The 25,010-nt window shown below is 31.8% G+C and overlaps 1 protein-coding gene across 3 annotated transcripts in view; it reads left to right on the top strand.

Annotated features, from left to right (window-relative positions):
• LOC126740329 (ecotropic viral integration site 5 ortholog-like) overlaps positions 1-18,039 on the top strand; it is a 37,564-nt gene extending 19,525 nt beyond the window's left edge. Inside the window, exons 6-10 of one of the 3 annotated variants that reach the window (XM_050446302.1) lie at positions 15,087-15,350; positions 15,427-15,516; positions 15,578-16,534; positions 17,579-17,704; positions 17,762-18,039. In XM_050446302.1, the coding sequence (XP_050302259.1) occupies positions 15,087-15,350; positions 15,427-15,516; positions 15,578-15,607 (384 nt within the window). In that variant the 3' untranslated portion in view covers positions 15,608-16,534; positions 17,579-17,704; positions 17,762-18,039. Of the gene's footprint in view, positions 1-15,086; positions 15,351-15,413; positions 15,517-15,577; positions 17,705-17,761 lie in introns of those variants that run through there. The other 2 variants (XM_050446301.1, XM_050446303.1) reach the window with 2 other exon arrangements.
• Positions 18,040-25,010: the final 6,971 nt, after the last annotated feature.

Genomic DNA, 25,010 nt, shown 5'->3' with positions numbered 1-25,010 from the left:
CTTGGTTTTTTCAAATTTTCGACGTCAGTGTCATCAAAAGTATATCACAGCTTATTGACGAAGATTTGCATCATCCTGCTTTGACAATTTCTTTTAAATCGGCTTCCCCTCATAAATATAATCCTCCTATAAGTTCAAATAATCTACAGTAGTTTAACTTCAGAAAAGCAGACTTTCCACTCATGTATAATTTGTTGCTTGATGCAGACTGGTTGTCCGTCTTGCAGTCTTCTGACGTTGACAGCGCTTGCAAGGAACTTTACAAAAGACTTGAGTCAGCTTTTGCTGCTTCATCACCTTTAAAACAACGAAGACGATGGCGATTTCCAGTATGGTTTACAAAACAAATTATTTCTAATATCTTTAAGAAGGAAAAAGCATATCGTGATTATAGATCCTCTCCAACTGAATTTAATCTTTCCAGATATAACAGGCTTCGTCAGACAGTAAAATCTCAAGCCCGTGAGGCCTATAACTCATTTGTGACCCAAGCCGAGGAGAACATTGTCAATGATCCCTCATCGTTTTGGTCTTTTGTTAGAGCTAAGAAAGGTCACTCTTCACTTCCGTCTATCATGTGCGATGCCAATGGTGATTCTTTTCAAGGAACAGAAAATATTGTGCCAGCTTTTGCCAATCTTTTTCAGAATGGCTGTCAACCTCGAATCCAATCAACCTCGCAGAAACCTAATCTCCTTCTATTTCCTCAGAACTCATTGACATTCTTCCATCAATTACCACTGAGGAAATTATTGCTGCTAGTCGGAGGCTAAAAAACAAGTTGACAGCCGGTCCAGATGGTGTTCCAAGTTTTGTGGCTAAAGACTGCATGTTTGTCCTTTGACAGCCTTTATGTCATATTTTTAACCTTATTTTGAAAACTGGCAAATTTTCAGGCGTCTGGAAATGTGCTAAAGTAATACCAATTCACAAAAAAAATATATATAAACAGAATCGATAACTACCGACCTATCTCTATACTTTGCAATTTTTCCAAAACTTTTTAAACTATTGTTTATAACAGAATTTTTCCCCAAGTTCAATCACTACTCTCCTAAAAGGTCGTGCATCACTAACCTCTGTAATGTGACTCATTTTATTTCTTCAGCCCTCGATAAAAAATGTAAGGTTGATGTGGTGTATACTGATTTCAGTAAGGCTTTCGATCAGATAAATCATAGCATTCTGCTGGAAAAATTGAACAAGCAATTCAACTTTTCAGAAAGGCTAATTTCATTGCTTTCGTCATACCTTATTGACCGTCTACAGTTTGTTGAGGTGGAAGGTTGCAGATCTAATACCTTTGTTTCAACTTCTGGAGTCCCACAGGGATCCAATCTCGGCCCACTTCTTTTGATCTTTTATATTAATGATCTTATAGAATTGATTTCCTGCCTTAGACTAGCTTATGCTGATGATTTGAAAATATTCTGGTGTATCAATAGTATCTTGGACTGCTTGTTCTTACAGAGTAACTTGGACCTAATTAGGGGGTGGTGCAGTCGAAATCAGTTATGTCTTAACATCTCGAAATGCTGTGTGATCTCCTTTCACCGAACCAAGGATCCTGTTTTGTTTAATTACAATATAGACAATCAAATCCTCTGTAGAAGTACTTCTATTAAAGATCTAGGGGTTGTATTCGACGATAGGCTCACATTTGTGCCACATATTGAACAGACAGTGACCTCCTCGTTGAAACTTCTTGGTTTTGTCATTCAAAAAAGCCGAGTCTTTAACAACTCAAACTCAATAAAACTATTATACTTTTCCTTTGTTGGATAAAACTATTGTACTGTTCCTTTGTTGACTGGAATACGGTTCCTTGGTGTGGTGTCCTTTCTATGAATGCCATGTTGGCTACATCGAGAGTATTCAGAGAAGGGTTTTAAAGTTTCTTATGTTTCGTCAGGATGGAATATATCCTGTTAGGGGACATGATCATGATCTGATATTAGGTAGATTTAATCTGCAATCTCTGGCCATGAGGAGAACAATTCATTTTGTAACATTCTTATGGAAGTTGCTCAATAATCAAATAAATTCTCCTCCTCTCTTGAACGATATTCTATTTCATGTACCACGATTTGCTTCTAGAGCAAATATCACTTTTGCTTTAAATCGCGCCAGAACTAACATTAGGTTTCAGGATCCCGTATATCAAATGTGCAGAATTTTTAATTCAGTATCAACAACCTGTGACATATTTGTATGCTCCATAAAGGATCTAGTTTTGTCTCTGACAAACCAACAGTTACCATAATTCCTTTTCTCTTCCTTTTTTCTCTTGTCCTATGAATCCCTTTCTTTGTTCATTCTAATGTTAATTTACATCTCCTTTAATTTTGATATATACATGATGTTACTATAGTAATTTAAGTTTTCCTTATTTTTCTTTATTTTTGTTATTTAATTTATAGTAATTTAATACTTGTTTACACTTTCCAAACATTAATTGTAGATTTTCCTGTAACTGGGCTTTGCCTGTTGGAAATAAACTGCTAAATAAATAAATAAATAAATAAATATTAGTGTGACGTCATTTCCATGTAAGTGTGACATTACACGGACATGTCGAGTAGGTCCCTCTGCAGTTGGTGTCTCTGGTGACCATTTGCGTGAGATTGTCGTATGTTACCGCCTTTAGGAAGTAGTGTCTCTTTACTGTTGTTGTGGTCTTGCAGTAGTTTTGTATTCAAGTCCCTGTAAGTGGTGTTTTGAACGAACAAGGATACTCTTGTCATAATACGTAAGATCCTGTTTTTGACAGCCTTAAGTCGCCCGTAGTCCAGGAAGAATAGTTATAAGTAAAGAATGGTCCCACACGTACTTTGCAAATCCTGATTTTGGTCCTAAGTCAGCTATTTAAGTGTAGAAGCACGTAGAGTTGGTGAAATCTCGCGCTTGCCTTTGGTGCTTATGTTTTGCATGTAGTAAGGGTTAGTCGAGAAAAACTCCCAGGTGCTTGACGTATATGTATAACCGGGCAAAATAAAGGGAGATCCATATTTTTCTATATTGCGGAGGGTTGTTGGGTGGGGTCAAAAATAAAACAGAAACCGGTTTACCTAAATGTCGACGTTTCGACTTATATTAAGTCATCCTCAGGACACTGAAATGGATTCCATTTCAAATGACTTCATTTCTTCGTTTTTTATATCATTTCAAATATATAAAAAACACTATTAAAATAAATGTTCTTTACGTGTACAAAAATTAAAACAACAAAAAACAAAAACCACGACACAGTTAAAATTACATTCAGGTACAATCCGTAAAAAAAAAATTTTTTATAAAAAAAAACAATATAAAATTAATTTTTTATACATTACATTTCTTACCTAAGTGTAGGTTTCTTTAGTTATAATTAAAACACATTTATAAAAGGAGTTTTAATTATAACTAAAGAAACCTGATGAAGAGATGTAATGTATAAAAAATTACTTTTATATTGTTTTTTTTTTTATAAAATTTTTTTTTTTTGCGGATTGTACCTGAATGTAATTTTAACTGTGTCGTTGTTTTTGTTTTTTGTTGTTTTAATTTTTGTACACGTAAAGAACATTTATTTTAATAGTGTTTTTTTATGTATTTGAAATGATTGAAGTTTTTTATCATGAGTATATTCAAAATTTGTGTTTTTTTGAAGGCATTTTAGTTTGTCAACACTTTTTCTGTTTTCTAGAATGACCAACATTTGATTGTTGTTGTGGTTCTGAAGTTCACTTTTGATTTTATCCTTTAAATATTTATAAACCAACCAAAACTTTTTATCCAAATTGACTAAATGACCACGGTTCATAAATGTATATAACTTAATCTGGATTAAGTCGATTAGGGAAATCAGTTTTTGAGAAGGATATGTCAATCTGGATCTGTCATCATTTTCTTTAAATTGAACAAATAGGTGTTGTGTTTCTACTCCATGTGAATATCATTTCTACTCAAGAACCGGAAAAGTGTTTGGAGCAAACTCAATTTGATGACATTTTTAGTCGGACTTACATGACAGACAAGATTTTTGTAAGGATGGATTTAATGAAAATTTAAAAAATCTATGATTTCTGTGACTGTCTGGGCAATTCCTAATATACAAACTAGTGAATAAAGGATATTTGCATGAATATCTTAATCTAGATGAAGACAAGGAAAAGGAAATACTTGATATTTTCCCAGTGCAGGTTCAAGAATTAAAACTGAATTGAAAAAAAAAAGTTAAATTGAGAACAGTGGCATAGATATGTTCAAAATAGGATTAAATATATAATTATTTCCTGGAAAATGATAATACAACAAGATACACCTAAACATTATTAGAAAACACTTAGGTATGTCATAATTGAAATTTACCTGTCTCCTGCTCTATGTAGTTGCACGATGAGTCGATGTTGGCACGTTTGTAAAATAATTTATTAACCCAGGACTCAAAAAAACTACAAAAAGCTATAAATTTACTTAAAAACTTTAAATTGGGAGATAATCATGAGGCTTGGCTTGTCTTCCACCCAAAGAAAATTTAGAAAAGACGTCAGACATCATTAACGTCACTATTTTCATATTTGATGTACGTCAAAAATTAGACAATAATCAATCGGCCATCTTGGGTGGCAGACTATTCCGCTCCGCCACATTCAACCTTCATACCGGTGGGCAGAAGTAAAATAAAAAAAAAAACAAAGCGTCTGCCAAATTCTAAAAGCTAAGAATTTAGGAAGAATGACCACTTTTATATAACATATCAGAGGCTTGAGCCATGCAGTCTCGAAGCGAAGTCTATATGTCGAGGAGTAGAAGGTCTTTCGGTGTTCTCTCAATCACCCAAACTTTGACACCACGAATTCAGTTAAAAACACTTATTTTCTTTCTATTTTTTCTATTACGAGTTTTACTTTCCTTCCATGTACAGTGTTTCCACATGATTAGGTACAACCATCTATAAGAATCAAAATATAGATAATTTTATGAGGGTTTGTAATTATAAAGGGTTTATATAGTAAAAATATATTATTCTCTAACAACTCAATATATGATTCTATTATCAACAACACAGACGGACAATTCACAATAATTCGGTTTTAAGAAACTGAACCAAATACCTTTAAATAAAGATGGTGATACATTATTCACGTATTAAATAAGGAGAAAGATACATCGCCTGTTCCAGGCGATATACCCAAGCGTCGTTTACAAATCGCCAAAAACTAGGCAATCCGCTATACTCACACGTCAAACGTCAGCGTCGTCAACTTCATTACCGTTATACGTTACGCCATATTTTAGTTCAACTTCATTACCTTTACGCCATATTTTAGCGAGTAAGCGGTTATGCTATAAGCGTTTTTAAGACATCTCATTCGAGCGATCAAGTCATTACGTCACCGTATAAGGCACTTGTTAGCAATCTCCCGAGACCGCTAATAAACTCGATATGTCAAAGTCAAAGGGAAGTTATACGAACAATAATAAACAGTAAATATTTATATCCATTTTTTGATATTTTTTTAGAGTAGAAGCATTATATTTCTTAGTATTAGTTTTAATTTATTTAATATTAATGTCTCATATACATTAACAGTTAAGACACCCAAACCAAATAAAAATGCAGAAAATAATAAATTATCAAAAGAGCGAATAGATTTGCAAAAAATGCAGTGAAGAACGTAAAGGTGAGGTTCGCGGATATTTTTTTTAATTAATTTTTGATTAGTTTGTGTTTATTTCTGTGAAAAAAATATGAGTGAGGTTATGTTTACGTCAGTAACTTTTTTGTTTATTGCATTTCCTCTTGATCTGATCCTTAAAATGTATGAGATCGGATTTAGTTAGTTTAGTATTTAGACTTAAAACGTTTTGAAAACCTAGACAAATGGGTGTTTTCATGGTTTAGGTCAATCTCCAAAGCGAATGCAATACCGATGAAAGGTATAGCTAATATTTGGTTTAAAAAGTGCTTTTACTAACTACTAGCTAATCGGTAAATACGGAATTCTTACAGTCCAAAATAATTAACAAAATTATTATTTAAGAAAGGTCTTAGTGGCGACATCCATCCAGCAACAGACTAAATTTAGTCAGAAAACTATAAAAGCTTCTGGTATTTTACAGTTTTTTCCACTTTTATTTAATTTTTGTGCTTCGAATATATATTGTACTATTTTTCTATCCATTGTGATTTATTTAGAGGTTTTCAGAGCTATGCAGGAAAATATGAATGATTTTGTTTTCATTGCAATCTTTTGATTTTTAAAACTATTTTTATGTATAGTTAAAATCTGACCTATAAGCCATTGCTATCCAGTAGTAACTGTATTATGATACAAAAGTAGTAGTGTCAGAGAAAAACAAACCACCTGGTGGTTTGTTTTTCTCTGGTAGTGTCTTGATGCGAAATTTTGAATGTTGTTTGTTTTGAGATTTAAATAATTCAATCTGTCCTTTGTCTTATTTACTTTTTTCTATTTTATTTGTGACATCGGTAATTTTTGAATATATTTGGATATTGATGAGTTGGAACAGATATTGATTTCCAGCTAGCACAGATGTCAGATATGCACCTGTAATGTAATGTTAAGTTAAAGTTATGGTTAGCTAGTTAAATCTGTGGTTTGACTATAATTTTATTTTCGCAATCATTTGTTATATCTCGACGTGTAAAGATGAATAAACGCTTATTATATGCTCTTTTATTGGAAGAGGATGAAGAAGAAGAATATTTAAAATTATTAAAGAAGAAACGTCAGAAAACTCAAGATTCTTTAAAAAACGATCTACAGAAGGGTGCGATAATATCTTAATAAGAAATCATCTAAATGAGGATGAAAAGAAGTTCAGAGCATTTTTTAGACTAAACCATGATCAGTTTTAGTTTGTGTTAGGCCTTGTAAAAGATGATCTTCAAAAAATGACAACGCGATTTGTAAGGCATCCCGTAACACCTGAAGAAAAACTGGCCATTACTTTGAGGTAAGTTTTGATATTTATTTTAAATTTATAATGATATTTATACGAGTATTTACATTAAAAAACAACACAGGCAAAATCAAATAAAAAACGCTTATTTTCACTTACATTTTTACTTTATTGATGAAGTACCTGTATATAATAAAAAACAAATAAAAATTTCTTTTTAAATCTTACAAAAATCAACTATTCTAAAAAAAATAACATAACTAAAATAGTATAATCAAGGCTTAATAGAAGGTGCTTTTAGTATACCTACTAAATTAATGTAAATAATTAGGAATTTTCGGAAAACGAGTGTAGATAAAGACCATGTTGTGTTGTGCTTTCATTGGACTCATTATTACGTAAATTCTGATCTGGATAGTTTTCTGGCAAATATTGGTTCTGGCTGATATTTTCAATCCATATGGGAGTGGGTGATTGTGTGTTTCCTTTAAGTGGAAACAAGTAAGTGTCCGCAGTTGAAGATGATTGAGAATTTGTTTGAGTTGACAATGAGCTACTGCTTGCTTGCTTAATTGATTGAGGATTTGGAGTTAAAAATCGTTGATTGTTTGCTTGAGCTGTAAATGATGATATTTTATTTTGATGATTATATTTTGGCTATTGACGGCAAGCATATAAGAATATTCTGTCCAAGCAAAAGTGGCTCGCTCTTTTTTAACTACAAAGATTATTTTTCAATTGTTTTAATGGCCTGTGTGGATGCAAACTACAAATTTGTGTTTGTTAACGTAGGAGCATATGGTAAAGAAGGCGATAGCAGTATATTTTCACAATCTGAAATAGGAAAACTGACGCACTCGGGAGCTTTGTTTCCACCAGATAACTGCCTGCCAGGCTCTGACAAGATTTTACCATATGTTGTTATTGGCGACGACGCTTTCCGTTTACATAAACATGTTTTAAAACCATATAGTCATAGATAAACAGTTTATAGGGGTTAATGCATATAGTCGACCCTTCGCTCGCATTGATAGAAATAAGGCCATATTTAATTATCGACTCTCAAGGGCCCGAAGGGTTTCCGAAAATGCATTTGGAGTTTTATGTCAAGTTTTTCGAATTTTTTTTACACCAATAAATTTAAATACAGACACCTGCGATAACCTAATAATTGTTGCTTGCTGTCTACATAACATAGATGCTACATAACATAGATGCTCTACATAACATAGATAGCTCCGAGATGCATATTTGGAAAAAAACAATTCGACCTATTATAATTTTGATTCAGATCAGGTACCGTCGCCCTATATAACTATTAGCTCCATGCCCTATAGTCTTTTACATGGAGGGTTTGCCCGCGGAGATGGATTTGAGGTGCGGGATCAATTTATGAGGTTTTTTAATGACGAGGGACAAGTTAGTTGCCAAAATGTCCATATTACTAGAGCTAGTAGTAATCCGATTTAAATATTATAAATAAAAAAAATTGAAGTAAATATCTACCGTTTTTTTCCAACAATACTCCTATTATTTCCCATATTGCGTCCTTAATAGTCAAGTTTTTATAGTCGCGTTGCTCGGGATCATACATATATCGCACTATATTTCCTCACTTCCTCAATTAGTTTTTCATCCTCAAAAGCAGAAAATTTTGGCGCCATAATAATAAAAACAATAAAGACATATGCTTGTACAACGGCTGCGTCCAGACTGAGACACGTCCCAGTAGATCGTCAGATGCAGACCGCCGGACGTCGGGCAGTACGGCTAGGACGTACAAGCAGAAACGGTTACACTTAAATCTCATTAGCTCAGTTAAATGCGGCCGGCGGTTGCGTCTGGACGCAGCCGCTAGACGCACAAGCCAAACCATAGCTTTATTTGGGAATTTTGCAATGTACTTTAATCGCAGTTTTAATAATCGACCCGCGAGCGCCAAATTTCCGAAACTGCGCTCTAAAAAGTTATATTGAAGGTATGTAGGTATATTACAACAACAGTATGCCATGAATACATTACAATGGAGCTCTGAGTGACTGAATCTAATAATAGACAAGTTTCTTGTTTTCTTGTTTGTTATCATATAAAAAAACACTTTTAATAGAGCTCACGCATTTAACAAAAAAAAAGTTTGCTCACTTGCCTCAAATTATACTTTAGAAATATTTTAAATGCATATTTTACCTATAATATAAATATTTATATACTAAAATATCAGTGGCACACGCCAGGACATTCAAAGACATTTCTACAACGCAATAGATCTTCATAAACATCAACAAGTCACACAGATATTTATTTACTCCAGAACAAAGGACCATTTTAGTAAACAAGACGTAGTTTCCCATGAAACCTAAGAAGCTTGTTGTTGTTGACTTTTTCTTATTTATCCACGACGCCAAAAAACTCTACGTGACATTAAATGCCACATCAGCATCACAAAACCTATTAAAGCTTTGCCAATTCTCCACCATTATTATTATTATAACTATTGTAAACATAGTAATAAACGTATATTTTTATTAACTTTTAAAATTGTTCCTTTTGTTAAATAACTTTGTATTTTATTATAATTAATGTTTTTTTTTTATATAGTGTCAGAGCCTAAATTCTTGTCAGAAGTATTATAATGTATTATAATACTTCCAGTTATTTTATTTGATTTTAATATATGTACATCTTGTCAGGATGTATTACAATAATAAACTTGTAAACAGTAGTAAAACGATAAATGTACTTACAGTAACTTGTTGTGTATATTTGGAACGTGTAAGAAGAAAGAATGATAGATGTATTGCTTAAGTCAAGATTCGAGACCATTGATATGAGATGATACGATACTACATACCTAAAAAGTAAAAGGTACCTGTGAGCAAATATTTTACCTTAGTTATTATGATTGTTAAATAGAATGAAAATACGTTTACACAAGGCCATTTCAGGTTTATAGCACCTGTATACATAAAATTATCAATAAGAATAACATCCTTCAAATTATAGAAATCAGTAGACCTTGTTAAAGAGTTGTTCTCGAATCCAGGCAGAACAAAACCTGCTGTCCAGCATTAGAAATCGAATTGATGGGATAGTGCTAGCAAGCACTCCACAAAACAACACACTGATGTAATGGCCAATTACACAGTCTACAAAATAATCCCAGGTGCCACAACACTCTGGGTTGCACTAGTGCCACACATCTACTTAGCTAGCGTTGTTTTACGTTCCAAGGTATCGGGTCACTACCCTTAGTACGGAAGGATGCGCATTTAAATATTACTTTCTTTATACTGATAATGATTAAAATAATAAGAACAACATAAAAAACATTGGTCAGTGAAAACTCTCACCTTTGTAATTTGACAGATATATATGGTTCAATAAAAGCACTAACCACAACACTAGAGAAAAGTTACGGAAGAATAAGTGGGCACTGCTGTGTGCCTGTTTTCAAGTAAAGTTACCCTCGAACTGAATTCTAAAAAGGATCATATTAAAAATATACCTTAAAAGAATCCTGGTAGCCCTTTTTTTCCTGCTATATTGTGAACTATAAAGTTGTGTTTAGTGTCAAAATAACAGTAAAAAAGTGAACTACCTAGTGGTGTAGTTTGCGAAATCAAAAATGTTATCGTTAACTTAATTTAAAAAGTATAAACAATGCCGAGTTAAGAACAAAATGCCATAGCGCTTGCTGTTAGGAACCCCATTGTTATCAATGTTGATGATTCTCGTATCGTATCACGTAGTATAGCCCACTAGAAATAGACATTTTTCCTGCATTATGTGTGACGATGAGGATGCAGAAAGTATATGTTGCAAGAAATGTAAGAAAAATGAGATGTTCAGAATAATGAAGACGGTATTTGTTGTGAGGGAGCTTGCCGTTCTTGGTACCATTGTTTGCGTGTCGGAATTACTGGCTTCCAATATAAAAAAAATAACAAAAAACCTGGCGGACAGTCATTTGGATGTGTCAAACATACAAAGCTAAATTGAGAGAAATTATGATTATCAAAAAACAGGATAATAAATTGGATCACCTGACAGAGAAACTCCATCACATACAACAAAATATTAAGGCTATTCACGATAACATGCAAACTTACCAAGCAAAACCTTCTTACGCAAATATTATCGCCGAAACTAAAAAATTCCCAACTAAAAAGATACCCAGTCTTGCAAATAATTATTAAATCTATTCAAGACCAAAAAGTCAAAGAAAGATATGGAAAAAATTGATCCTGCTGATTTGGGAATTAAAGTTTTGAGCAGAAAGAACCTAGCTGATGGAAAAGTCATTTTAAAATATCCGTCTCATACCAACACCGATACTCTAACATCTGCTGCCAAACAAATTCTGAGTCCAGGCTATGAAATAACTAAAACGACATTAAAAAACCCCGGGATAAAAATTCCTGGATTTAAAAAGGATAGAACGACATCAGAGACAGAAAAAATAATTAGAAAACAAAACCATTTAAAGGCTGAGGACTATTTTAAAGTGACATATGTAAAATCATTTGCTACGAAAAATACGAAAACTATATTTGCAGAGTGCTCGCCAAAACTATTCAAGGAAGGTTATATGTAAACTGGAAAAGGTTGCCGGTATATGAAGATATTGCGATCCTAAAGTGCTTTAACTGCCAGCAGTACAACCACAAAAAGGACAACTGTCGAAGTAGGAAAGTGTGCCCAATCTGCTCAGCGGAACACGAAGAATTAAACTGCCCAAGATCTATTAAATCCTGTATGAATTGTGTTTCAAATAATAACAAATATAACACACATAACTTCAATGTCCATCATGAAACCAACGACAAACTATGCAATTGTTATAAATATCAAGTAGAGAGAGCCAGAAGTAAAATAAACTATGGATAGTCAAGCCGTGGAAGTACTCTAGATTCGATGGAAGATGTACTGAGGGACATTAGTCACAAAATAATACCGGATGATCTCAATAGCTGCATATATTTAAGTAAGAAACTTTTAAACATTATACATTTAAATATTAGAGGTGTTAGGACTAATTTCGATAATCTATTATATATTCTACTATATCTATTTTAATATAGAATACTGTGAAGTCATAATCTTAAGTGAGTCACACAAAATAACGTCAACTAATTGCTATAATATTCCCGGATATACATGTTATTATAATGAAGCCAGCTACAACTCTTTTGATGGTCTATTAATATACATAAAATCTCATTTAACAATAAGTTTCAGTAATATAGTACTAAATCAATCCAATATTGCCTTGAGAACTTTTACCATTAATATGAATAATATAGAATATAAAATTCATGCAACATATAGATCACCCTCTTCAAACGTACGGTATTTTTTGGACGAACTAGAGGTTTACTTGGGGTCCTTAGCTGCTCATGATATATTTACGGGAGATATTAATATAAATATACTTAATAAAGATAACCCTACAAAGAATAAAAACCTATCTATAATGAGTTCTTTTGGCTTTAAACCTTTAATTATGAATATTACAAGGGAGGACGACGAATGCAAACACAAGTAATGTTAATTTGGCCTGTAATGTTACCAACTTTAAAATAATTGATTTAAATAAGTCAAAACTACTTGCAAGTAGCATTAACTGGGACTATGTATGTTCCTTTGATAATCCCATACCAGTTTGTGATTTTATAATTAACTCACTGATATCGATTATCAAGCAATCTGAATTAATTACGGTTCCAAGAAAAATAAATAAAAAACTAAAACCCTGGATAACTTTGGCAATTATAACATCAATTAAAAAACGAGACAAAATGAAAATAGAACTTAAAAATAATTTTTCCATTGAAAGACAAGCGCAATACAAAAGCTATCGAAACACTCTAAATAAAATAATAAAAACGACTAAAAGACCTAAGAAAACTTTATAAAATAATAAAAGATGCTACAGAAGGATACTGAAGAAATAGCGAAACAAAGTAACAAGTTCTTTATTAACATTGGAAAAGAAAATGTTTGAAGAAATTCCCAACCGCACACAACCATTTAATTCAGTACCAAATTTACAATTTTCTATGTTTCTTAAACCTACAAATAGTAATGAGCTTATAAAATATATTAATAATTTAAAGAATCGTTGTTCAGCGGGGCCAGATGATATTTCTACCTCATTAAGTTATTGCATACATTTCTAGCGGGCCCCCTGGTACATGCTATTAACCTAATTTTTAAAAAAGGTGTAGTCCCTAGTATTTTAAAAGTCTCACATGTTACACCAATTTTTAAGAATGGCAACAAAGAGGACATAACAAACTACCGACCTATAAGTGTCATATCAAATATAGCCAAAATATTTGAAAAGTGTCTTAACGAGAGATTGGTTAATTTTCTTACTGCCAACAATCTCTTATCACAAAATCAATTTGGTTTTATCCCGGGAGTAAGCACGAACGATGCATTATTTAATTTAACTAGCCATATAGCACAAACACTTGATGATGGAGATAAATGTTTGTATTATTTCTGGATCTGGCTAAGGCATTCGACACGATGTCGCATACCATACTCCTTTAAGATGTGAGGGATATGGGGTGCCTGGCTCTGTGTTGGATGTCTTTGCCAGCTATCTTTCTGGTCGAACGCAGCATGTAAAGATTGGAAGCGTTATTAGTGAGGCGGAAACTATAACATGTTGAGTACCGCAGGAAACCGTCCTGGGTCCAACACTTTTTAATATATAATTATATTAATTCCTTGTGTGAACTAAACATACTAAACGCAAAAATTTTTGCATATGCAGATGATACCGCCATTATTATTTGGGCCGGTTTTGAGGTTGTAAAAAATTATTTTGACACATTTAAACTCTCACTTAACATAGACAAAACTTGCTATATGGCTTTTTCACTAACCGAAGCGAACCGTCCAGATTATAGTTCAATAGAAATAAACAACACATCACGAATTAAAGAAACTAAGTCAATAAAACCTGGGTATCTTGATTGATTTACATCTAAAATGGGATCAACATGTACTATATTTACGGAATAAAATAAGAAGTTTAATTCCAAAATTTTATATTTTACGTGAAATATTAAACAAAAAAACAACTAATATGACATACAAAGCATTTGTTGAACTATTACTTGCCTATGGGATATCGGTATGAGGCGGTATGTATTCTAGCAATCTAGAACAGCTAAAGACTAGTCAAAACTATATTCTCAAAGTTATTTTTAAAAAAGCAAGACTGTTTCCAACCTTTCACCTTTACTCTATTGAAACCTGCAGTATTCGTCGTGCACTGTACGTATTGTCTTTTTGTAAATTTACTTTTTAAAATTTACTTATTTAAGAGATTGGATTAAAACAAATTTTATACAACACAAACACAACACTAGGCAAAACATTAACAAGCACTTAAAAATACCAGCATCAAAAAGAAAATTCAATCTCAGATCTGCCGCCTACTTAGCACCCAAATTTTATAACCTAATTCCACTAGATATCAGGAATTTATAAAACAAAAAACTTTTTAATAAAAATGTCAAACAATTCATTTGTAATAACTTAAGTCTTTTTTTGAAGTCTGATACATCAATAAGTATGTAGTACGCTATTTTCGTGTAAAGTAATTAAATTGTTTTGATATTTCCATATTACAATTCGTTATATAATATTTATTTATTGCACACACAGGTATGTTTACCTAGGTGCAATCTAAACCTGTAAGAATTTATAATAAAAATAACAAGTTTTTTTTATAACTAGTTTGTTGTTTACTAGTATGTAAGTATTGATTTGTAAATTTCTTGAATAAACTTTATTATTATTATTATTATAAACATCTGTCATTGCCTATGTTTTTGAGAACTTGTTGAGCCAACACAGTATAATTTTCTCCGAAGTGACCTTTTTTACCCGCATAAGTACTAGTAAGTGCTATTTCTTTTTATTTTGTTATATCCGAAAAACCTTTTAAAACCTTAAAACCTAAAGATTCTCACAGATCGTCCTTATCTTTACATATCAGCCCTTAACATTCCCATCGGTTATCGTTGCCTTTTTTTATTCATTTTTGATGGTCGACAAAAACCAGATAAAATATAATAAGTAAAATAAACTCACGTCTTACAATAGTTAAAATCAGTGTTTGTGATTCAACATATATAATCCTATTTCATTATTTTTAGCTAAAGAAATTAGAAGACCAAAAACAAGACTGCACGAACAAAATTCGGTCCAACGAAGATGTAAAAATGAACCTAAATCAAATAAGACGAAGCATTTGGCTGCGAGAATTTCAAACAAGACAAAAAATTGACAATTTAAAGGAGAAATATCATAAACTATCAAAGAAAAAGTCTGAAGAGCTTGAGAAAATCAAAAGAAACATTGAAGAAAAAGACCTGGCTATAAAAGAAATGGAACAAAAAATAAATTATATGCAAAAACAGGTAGTAAAAACAATTCTTTAAATATGCCCAAAATCATTTTAAACAAAATGTAATGAAATACAGTTATTATTTTTAGAATAACTGTGAAGAAGAAGAGCAGAAGTCGCTTTCTGAAAAAGACCTCGTTGAACAATTAGAAGAAGAAAAAGATAACTTAGAAAAAGAAGTAAGAGTTTTTGTGTATAATTATTTTTATTGATTTTTATGAAATATTATATTTTTTACAGATTCTTCAGCTAAAGGAAGAAGAAATGTAACAGCTGAAAGTTTTATCAAATTAACTGTATTTTATTATGACATTTTTCCAATTTATAATTTTACAAAGGGAGAGTATTGCTATCACAGAAACGGCTATAATTAAAAATTCGGTTAAATTATATTTAGTGCTTTTGGCCACCATCCAACATTGCAAATTTTAAATTTATGTTAGATGAATGATAAATTGTTTGATAAAAGTGCCAAAATGAGATTTATAAAAATATAAGGCTTTATTATTTTTAATTTATTAAGACTTGATATACACACGTCGCCAAAATTCTTGGACTCCCCCTCCCCCTCATTTTTTAGAAACCGTTCAGCTTTTTTTTACATCGTTAGTACGCTTTCTTTATTTGTTAAGTTATGAATAAAAAGAAGTGCATTTTGGTGTTCTAACGATTTTATACATAGGGAAAAAAATATTTAAAAAAAAATATGCACAGAATTATTAACATTTGTTTTACATATTGTTTTATAATGTTACATCAAAAAAGGTATTAATGTTTTTAGAAATTGACACGTCTATGCATAGAAACAATAAGCATATTAAAGATTTCTTAGGGGATATTGTTTCATTCCTCTTGAGCTGCAGTTACCTCTAACCTCCTCAAACGTCAAAGGTGTCCACACAAACACTTAAAAGTCTAGCTAATAACTAAGACATCTTGATCTTGAGAACTAAACTAAACAGAACTAAAAAGTTATAATGTTTGTTAGAACCTAAAGCCTTCGTCAAAATGTCAGCAGGCATATCTTCTGTCTTTAAATACTCAAGGCTGATTAATTCATTCTGCACAACTTCCTTAACAAAATGGTGACGGACATCGATATGCTTTGTCCTCTCATGGAATACTGGATTTGACGATAGCTTTAAGGCACTTTGACTATCGCTAAACACCATGACAGGCTCGAAAGAATTTCAAAGGGTAACTAAAATTGTTTCGGTCATCCTCCACTAAATTTATTTGAAAAATCATCTATCCTACATGTTTTGGACATATAAGATGTCCATCATCAGGGATCTATAAAGAACCGAGGAAACTTATAAGCTAAAGATTGAAAGTGTTGAAATAAAAAGGTATCAAAAGTAATTTACATACAATGAGGGTTTTCGTCACAACATATAAAAAGCTATATTGCTTCTGGCAAGATCAAAGGTTAAAATTACCAACAATAAATAAAAAGGGCATCGACAATATCTATCTATTTAAATAGATAACATCATAATAAGGTATACACTTAAAACTCTAATTACTACCCTGCCCTTACGACTGCCTTAGGAAAACAATTTTCGGTAACGACAGCTATACTGAAACTATCGTCCGTATACTGCCTCGCGCAAATCGTTCCACGCCACTATTTTTGCCTGCGAACCCATAATCCCAATGTTGCGTTTGAAATTCCATACTTGACCCTTTTCTTTCTTTATCTATGTTGAAACCATTTTTCTTCTTTGTTACATAAAATATTTCATATTTCTTCTCATTAGTTAAGAAACTTAGAAACGGTCTTATAAAAAAAATCAAACTACCTTTTTCTTTGACAGGTATAAGATTTAAGTATTTTACATTTTCCACAACTTATTTCAGGTTTAGCGCAATTTTTTACAATATGTGGCCCCTTACAATTATAATACAATACAGATTTATTTTTATTATCAATAACTTTTAACTTAAAATAATTTAACTGCTTTTCAACTTGAGTTTTTGTTTAATTTAATCCTTTCGACGTACTAGAGGACGAATTTTTATAATAATTATTATTATTAACATTTTTGGGTGGATGCGTAGTTTTAATGCTATCCAAACAGTTACCTAAGGGATCTACAGACTGAAAATTTGCAAACTATATTCTCGTTATTTATGCCTTCTACAATATAATCAATAATGTCTGTATCGCTAATATTTAAATTTAATCTTCTTAATTTTGAATATTTCTCGAAACAGTAATCGCTGAACTTCACTTTCTAGCATTACCACGTAGTCTACTAGTTGGCAATTTAACAGTTAATTGTTCACTCCATCCGTATATAGAGCGCAACTGGTCAACCTTATTAACCCACTCTATACAGTGTTTATTATTAGGATTAAGCTCAGGTATCGAAGTTTCAATAATTTATTTATTCTTTTTAACTAATTTTTTAACCGTTTAAGTTGCTTGCGACGTCTTGTACCCCTTGAGCTGTCTAATGTTGACGAACTTGAGCTGGATTCCTCAGAGCTGGAAGAGCTCCGCCTTTTGCGGTTTTTCGTCTTTCCCATGGTTTCAACGAATGACGGAGCGGCGGTTGCATTTGAATTACATCTGATTTGTCAAAGGAAAATTATTAGACACGGGAATACTTTCACCGGTTTAATTATCCTTAAAGTAATATCAATAAAGTAATAATACACTAATATACTAAATATAATAATAATAATAATAATAATAACGTTTATTAATCCACATATATAAATGTTTACAAAGCTGTAAAAAAAATATCATTGTAACAAAAAATAACAGACAAACTGCGGATTCAAAGGCATAATTTCAGTTTCTCAACGCAGTTGAGGGCTGTTGTAGCCTATAAAGTAAAACAATTTATCCAAAAAAAGTGTCTAATAGTAAGTAGCCAAAGAAAAATAAATAAATAGTGCACAAAAATCGAGGAAACACATTTTAAACATTTTTACATAAATAAAATGAAAAAGAGAATATACAAAAATAAAAACCTATAACAAATCAAAAATTCATATTTTTAAATGCATTGCTCTATTTTTAAATAATATTCTGGAGCTTAGATTTCATGCATTTTCGGAAACCGTTTGTCGTTAGCGAAAGATCAGTAATATATTTATTTACTACAGATGCAATGATATAAGAAAATGATCGTTTAAAAGTTTCTTTTCGATGTCTTAGAATATCTAAACGCCATCTATTTCTATGTCTAGCATTAGCCTGATGATGAATATCAGCTCTAAATACCAGTCTATCCAAAAGATATTGTGGGCACTTCATCTTAATAATATTGTAGCAAAATACCACATAATGTAACTCTCTCCTCGATGACATATTAAGCCACTCAAGATCTTTCAACCTGTGCGACACTCCATATGGCCTGCGAATACCAAAAATAAACCTTATACATGCATTTTGCAACTTTTGTATACGCTTTTTATCTCTGTTGTCTAAACAAGGGCCATACACAGTATCACAAAAGTTAAAATGAGAAAGAATGAGAGAGTCGCACAGCATTCGCTAAGTATCTACATTTAACTCATGGCGGTGCGGATATAAAGTTTTCAACATTGAATAGGCTTTCTGCAATTTTGATGTCACATGATATGAGAATCTCAATCCTACATCAATGTACAAACCGAGATTTTTGCAAATATCTCGAAATACAATAGGCTCGTTATTAAGTTGTATCTTCAAAGGTGCTGCCTTAAATTTTGTTTGGTAAATAACATCGCAGCAGATTTCTTAGGGTTTAACTGTAAGCCATGTTTTAAAGATAAGTTATATAAACTTGACAAGTCTTCATTTAAATAGTCACCAGCATTGCCCGGATTCGACGAATCAAAAGATAACATCAACTGAGGGTCATCAGCATAACTATGTTTAGTATACTTTAAACATTTAAACAAAACGCACTTATAAATCAAAAAAAGAAGAGGACCAAGAATACTGCCCTGAGGAACTCCCATAACTACAGCCATGTCTTCCGAAAAATTGTCATTTAAACACTCTTTGCTTTCGATGTGTGATAAAGCTTTCCACGAGTTTCATTCCAGCATTAGAAAATCCTACAAAGCCAAGTATCGACAATAAAAGCTCGTGGTTAAGCATAACGAAAGCTTTGCTATAATCTAGCATTACTAGTACAACGGATTCGTTTTCATCTAAAGATCGAATAATATTATCTGTCACATCGCATAGAGCGGTCGCACAGCTATGATTAAAACGGAATCCAGACTGCTTCAAAGGAAGGATAGAATTGCTTTTTAAAAACAACGTAATTTGCTGCTCAAGACATTTCTCTAGAACCTTCGATAATATAGGCAGAATCGAAATTGAACGTAAGTCGCTAAATTCTTTTGGATTTTTTACTTTGGGCAATGGAAGTATATTAGCTAGTTTCCAACTGGTTGGAAATATATTTGATGTTATACATGAATTTATCAAATGAGTAATATGTGGTATTATAAATGGACAACAGAGCAATATAAGCTCCAAGTTTAAATTATCACGACCAATTGCTTTTGACTTAAATTTTCCTAAAATTTTCGTGACGGTAATAATTAAGAAGCCCTGTATAGATGTTATGTCGCTTGACAGAAATATTGGAAAAATGTGAATTTGCGTCATTCAAGTATTTTGATAAATTCTCAGGTAATGTAGAGTTTTTGGATTTACAAATTCCTATTTTTCTCATTAAATTCCACTTTTCCTTAGTATTACTACGTTGTAGTTCATGGTTAAGCAATTCCTTTTTTCAGCACGAATAGCAGAAGTAGTATAATTTTTAAGTTGTTTGTAATACGACCAGTGATCATCATCTTTTGTCTGTCGAAACCTGTTTAAAGCTCTATTTCGTAGTTTAATCATTAAGCGAATATTCTCAGTTATGCACGGTGCATAGGGTTTCTTTTGACCTTTGTTGTTGGTGCATGACGGTTAAAAAGCTAAAGCAATTTGTCTGTAAAGAATTTTACCTTTTCGTCAATATTGTTGGATTCATAAAAAATATTCCAAATAATATTCCGCAAATCAAATTGTAATTTATCTTTATCAATGTTTCGGATATCACGATAAGTAAAACTATAGGTTGGAGGTTTAACAATTTTTTCAAAATGCAAACTACAATATATTAAGAAGTGGTCCGAAACATTAGGGTGTCTAGTCCCTACCGCTGTGACATTATCGCCGTTGTAAAAAATCAGGGCTGGGATTCTAAAATCGACGAAATATACGATCTCGATACGATCACGACTTCGAATTCGATCGCGACTCGGTCATGACGAGAAGGGTAATTCTAAATTTCAATCGTCGGCTAAACTCGTTTTATTCTATTTGATTTAGGTTTCTTGGTATATATTTGTTATTTTCCCTAATATTTGACAGATGGAAACGTCAATTGTCTTTTCTATTGGTAAAGTAAACACTAAGAATTTATATTTTGTTAATTTTTTTCGCCTCCGTGTATTTTTATTTAAATATATGCCCATATTATTTCTTTAAAATAAAAAAAAAATCGTTTAAAACCACCGCTACCCATAGGAAAATAACAATTGAATTCATGGAAAATCACAAAAACTTGTTGTGTTCATCCACTTTTGGTTTTAATATGGCAACATGGGTGCAATCAATAGGACCTATAACACAGGAGAAATTGGATCTCTCTATAAATATTAATTTATTAATTTGTCTCTCATCTCTTATATTCGAAAAATTAATGAATTGGTCAGCAAGGTGATTGTCAATAATTTCAGTAACGACTTGTAGTAGTTTCGCTAATTCCAAATTTAAAATCTTGTCGAATGCTTCTTTAGTAACAATCTGTGGCATAAAATCTTAACACACTAAAACTGCCCATTGTGAAAAATAGGGTCGAATTAAATCTACTAGTTGTTGTGTTTAAGAAAGCTTCTTGATATACTAATGAAAACCTGGTATGACAATTGGTAAACAATAAATGAAACAAATACGTTTAAAAAAGGATGCTGTCACATTATGCACATATTAGAAAAGGAAGAAAGCTATATCGTCTGGTGTATACGATATACCCAAGCGTGTCGTCGACAAATCGTTAAAAACGAGGCAATCCGCAAGACACTCACGACTGAAAATTTTATTTAGAATCAGTTATATCTAGTAATCGTGTCGAATCGTTATTTTAGAATCCCAGCCAAGGTCTATTAATGTCGAGCTATTTGCGTTTATTCGCGTAGGTTCGGTAACGAGTTGTGACAGATTTGAAACTCTCCGTAACATCAATTAGTGCAGAGCATAACCTACCCGTAGGATTATTCATATTTATTTTGAAATCTCCAAAGCACACTATGTTATCAAAAGATCCAACAAATCCAATAAAATATCCTCAAAACGGGACAAAAAATGCTTTGTGTTTCCCTGCAGTGGACGGTAAATACTACCTATAATTAGCAGAGTATCAGCCGAGAGAGCGACTTTAACCCATATATGCTCGATATAGCTTATACATTCTTGTGTAATTATATCAAATGTAACATTTTTTTTCAAATAAATGCCGACTCCGCCTCCTCGACTATCTCTATTCTAGCGCACAAAGTTATATTCAGGCATACTGACCGATAATGAATCAATGTCTGGCCGCAGCCAAGTCTCAGATACTCCCACGACATCATAATTGAACTCAGTTACATGATCTTTAAAGTTTTTAAACGAGTTAAGTATGGACCTTACGTTAATATTGGCTAACGACAGGTTCATGTTCTTTCGATATTCTTAAATAACTTATGTAAACTAAAAAAAATAATTATAAAATGTACAATCAAAATAAGTGACGTGTAATACGTATACAAAGGTATACACTTAAAAATCTAATTACTACCCTGCCCTTAGGACTGCCTTAGGAAAACAATTTTCGGTAACGACAGCTATACTGAAACTATCGTCCGTACACCGCCTTGCGCAAATCGTTCCACGCTACTATTTTTGCCTGCGAACCATAATCCCAATGTTGCGTTTGAAATTCCATACTTGACCCTTTTTTTTCTTTATCTATGTTGAAACCATTTTTCTTCTTCGTTACATAAGATATTTCATATTTCTTCTCATTAGTTAAGAAATTTAGAAACGGTCTTATAAACAAACTCAAACTAGGTACTTACACGAAGTTTGGCTCCATAACACTATTACGGAATAGCAAAAACAAAAATCAGAAAATCCCCCTTTAGAAAAGAAAGTTAAATAGAGCTAAAAAGATGGCGCGGAACGTAATTTTGCAATATGTTGCAGAAGCTGTTTTGTTTGATTTATTCTCCGATATCGATGAAACTTGTATGGTGAAAATCGGAATCGTATATCGGCCATCTTGCTTCGCAAAATTGACAGGAAGCTGACAGACAGTTGTTGACATTGACTGATAGAACATCATTTGTCATTGTCATAGCATTTGAGTTTGTTTTTCATTTCAATGAATGCCAGCGTGGGTTGAGTTTGCTATTTGTTTTAAGGATGTTATTTTATATTTATGCCTTTTTTCTAAAAAGTTCTCTTTCAATATTGGGAGTAGTGATTTAATTAATTTGCGGCAAGCAATTCCAGGTTTCTGGTAAGAAAATCTGATTTTATTTATTACTATTATGTTTTTGTATTGTCAATCTTTAGTCTTTAATAAAATCAAATACAGTTGATTTCAATGAAGAAGTTTCACTTTTCAAGTATTTAATTTTTAACTTGATTATTATAAATACATATTACAAAATGTCTGGCCTCTCATTTTCTATTCAACAATTAAAAATTGATTGAAATTTTCCTGACCTTGATGCAAGAGTATGTTTATTTTAAATGTTTCTGAGAAACAGTAATAAAAGATTTTTTTAATTTCCCTCAGTTCATATTACAAGAAAAACATGGAGAGGGATATGCAATGTAAATATTATTAAGACTTTGAGCTATAGAATTTCTTTTGATCAGTTCTCCACAAATTTTAATAATGCTGATACCCCTGGCTTTACACTACAATACATATTTATTTAAACATTTATTTTGTCTTTTTTTTACATGAATCATTTAGTAAATTGATTTATAAGGTTTGCACTGTCTATTTTTTTATTTTATTTCCTGCTCGTATATTTCCACTTCCTGTGTTCACTGAGACAAGACATAGGTATAGCGGCTAAGAGACCTAAGCACCCGGAATGGATCAGAATTAATGTTTTTCTTACAACTTGTTTTTTTAAGAGTTTCATATCTATCCTTGAATTAAGTTTTTAGTAATATTATAGTTCCAAGATATGTTAGTATTATAAGAGAACAACAAATATATTCTATGTAAGTGATATATATGTTTATACTAAAAAGTTGTTTTCATTTTGAAAGAGTTTATTTTGTTTTGTCGATGGATATATTGTTTCTTTCAATAATACTCTGTTATAGAATTTTTAATTAATTTTAAAAATTAATATTTAGATTATAATTTAAATAATTTTAAAATCTGTTTAATTTTTCTTTAGGAAACAGATACAAGTACATATTAAATAAGAATAATTCTCTATGTGTTAATAAAATGAGGATATTATTAACCTAATGGGAATGCTTTTAGATGTATTATGAGAAAACAGCACAAAAATGTTGACAACCTTTTCTAATCTGTATAAAATTAGGGTAGTTCAGTGCTAACAAAATAATTTTAAACATTTTTAGATTAATTCTAATTTGTATAATGTCTGTTATAATGAATTATTGAATATTATGTATATCATTTTAAGTAATTTTTTTTCCAGGAAAATTAAATAATAAATATATTAAAGCAAAAAAAACATTGTTTTATTTCCATTTGTCCAATTGGTGATATGTCGTACACTATTGTTAGTACACTTTCGTAGATTATTGCAGAAAATTAACCTATTTAGATGTGTAAAATAAAGCTCAAAAGTTTTATTTTTGTTCAGATCAATATCTGATGCTAATACACCTAAACAAAAAGGCTTTTCTCTATGAGTAACCTTTTTGATTAGGCGTTTGCTTTAGATATTACGATTAAATGATAAGATTGTCAGATTAAATAAAATGTGATTTCCCGCCTTAATTTGGCCACGCCTTTCTACCATTTCGATTGGTCCAATTAGACATGTCAAACTGTCAAGTTAGTTACAACAGTTTCCGCTGCCAAGCGAGAGGCTGCTAGCTGATTTGTCAGAAGAATTCAGTTTGTATGCAACCCCCACTTCTCTATACAGGGTGTCTCACGATGAATAGACGCGATCAATATTTCGGAAACTAATTATTTGAAAATTTGGCAACATGGCACAGTCGATGGGGGCTACACAACTAAAATATTTTGACAGTTATGACGTTTCCGGTTATACCGGAAGTAGGTGTCAACTTCGTTATTTTAAAGGGAATACCCTGTATATTTTTACATTTTTGGCTTCCACATGAAATTCTAGGTATATTTGATGTATAATGTCCTATACCTAAGTATAACCGTTTTTGACATATTTTTAATTTTATGTGAAAACCTATGTTTATAAGCCCTAACATAATTACCGATTACTCTCTTTTAGTAGTCTTTATTTATTGGTTAGTTTTGGTTTTATTTGAGAGGAAGGACCACTTTAAAAGGCTATTTTAATATTTAACTAAAAAAACGATACAGGGGGGTCAAAAACTAGCATTAAAAATTAAAATGAAAAAATCATTAAAAGTAAATTTTTT

This window comes from Anthonomus grandis, chromosome 9 (genome assembly GCF_022605725.1).
Source record: "Anthonomus grandis grandis chromosome 9, icAntGran1.3, whole genome shotgun sequence".
NCBI classification, from domain to species: domain Eukaryota; kingdom Metazoa; phylum Arthropoda; class Insecta; order Coleoptera; family Curculionidae; genus Anthonomus; species Anthonomus grandis.
Note: the sequence above shows the minus strand (reverse complement) of the source record. Positions and strands in the feature narration are given on the sequence as shown.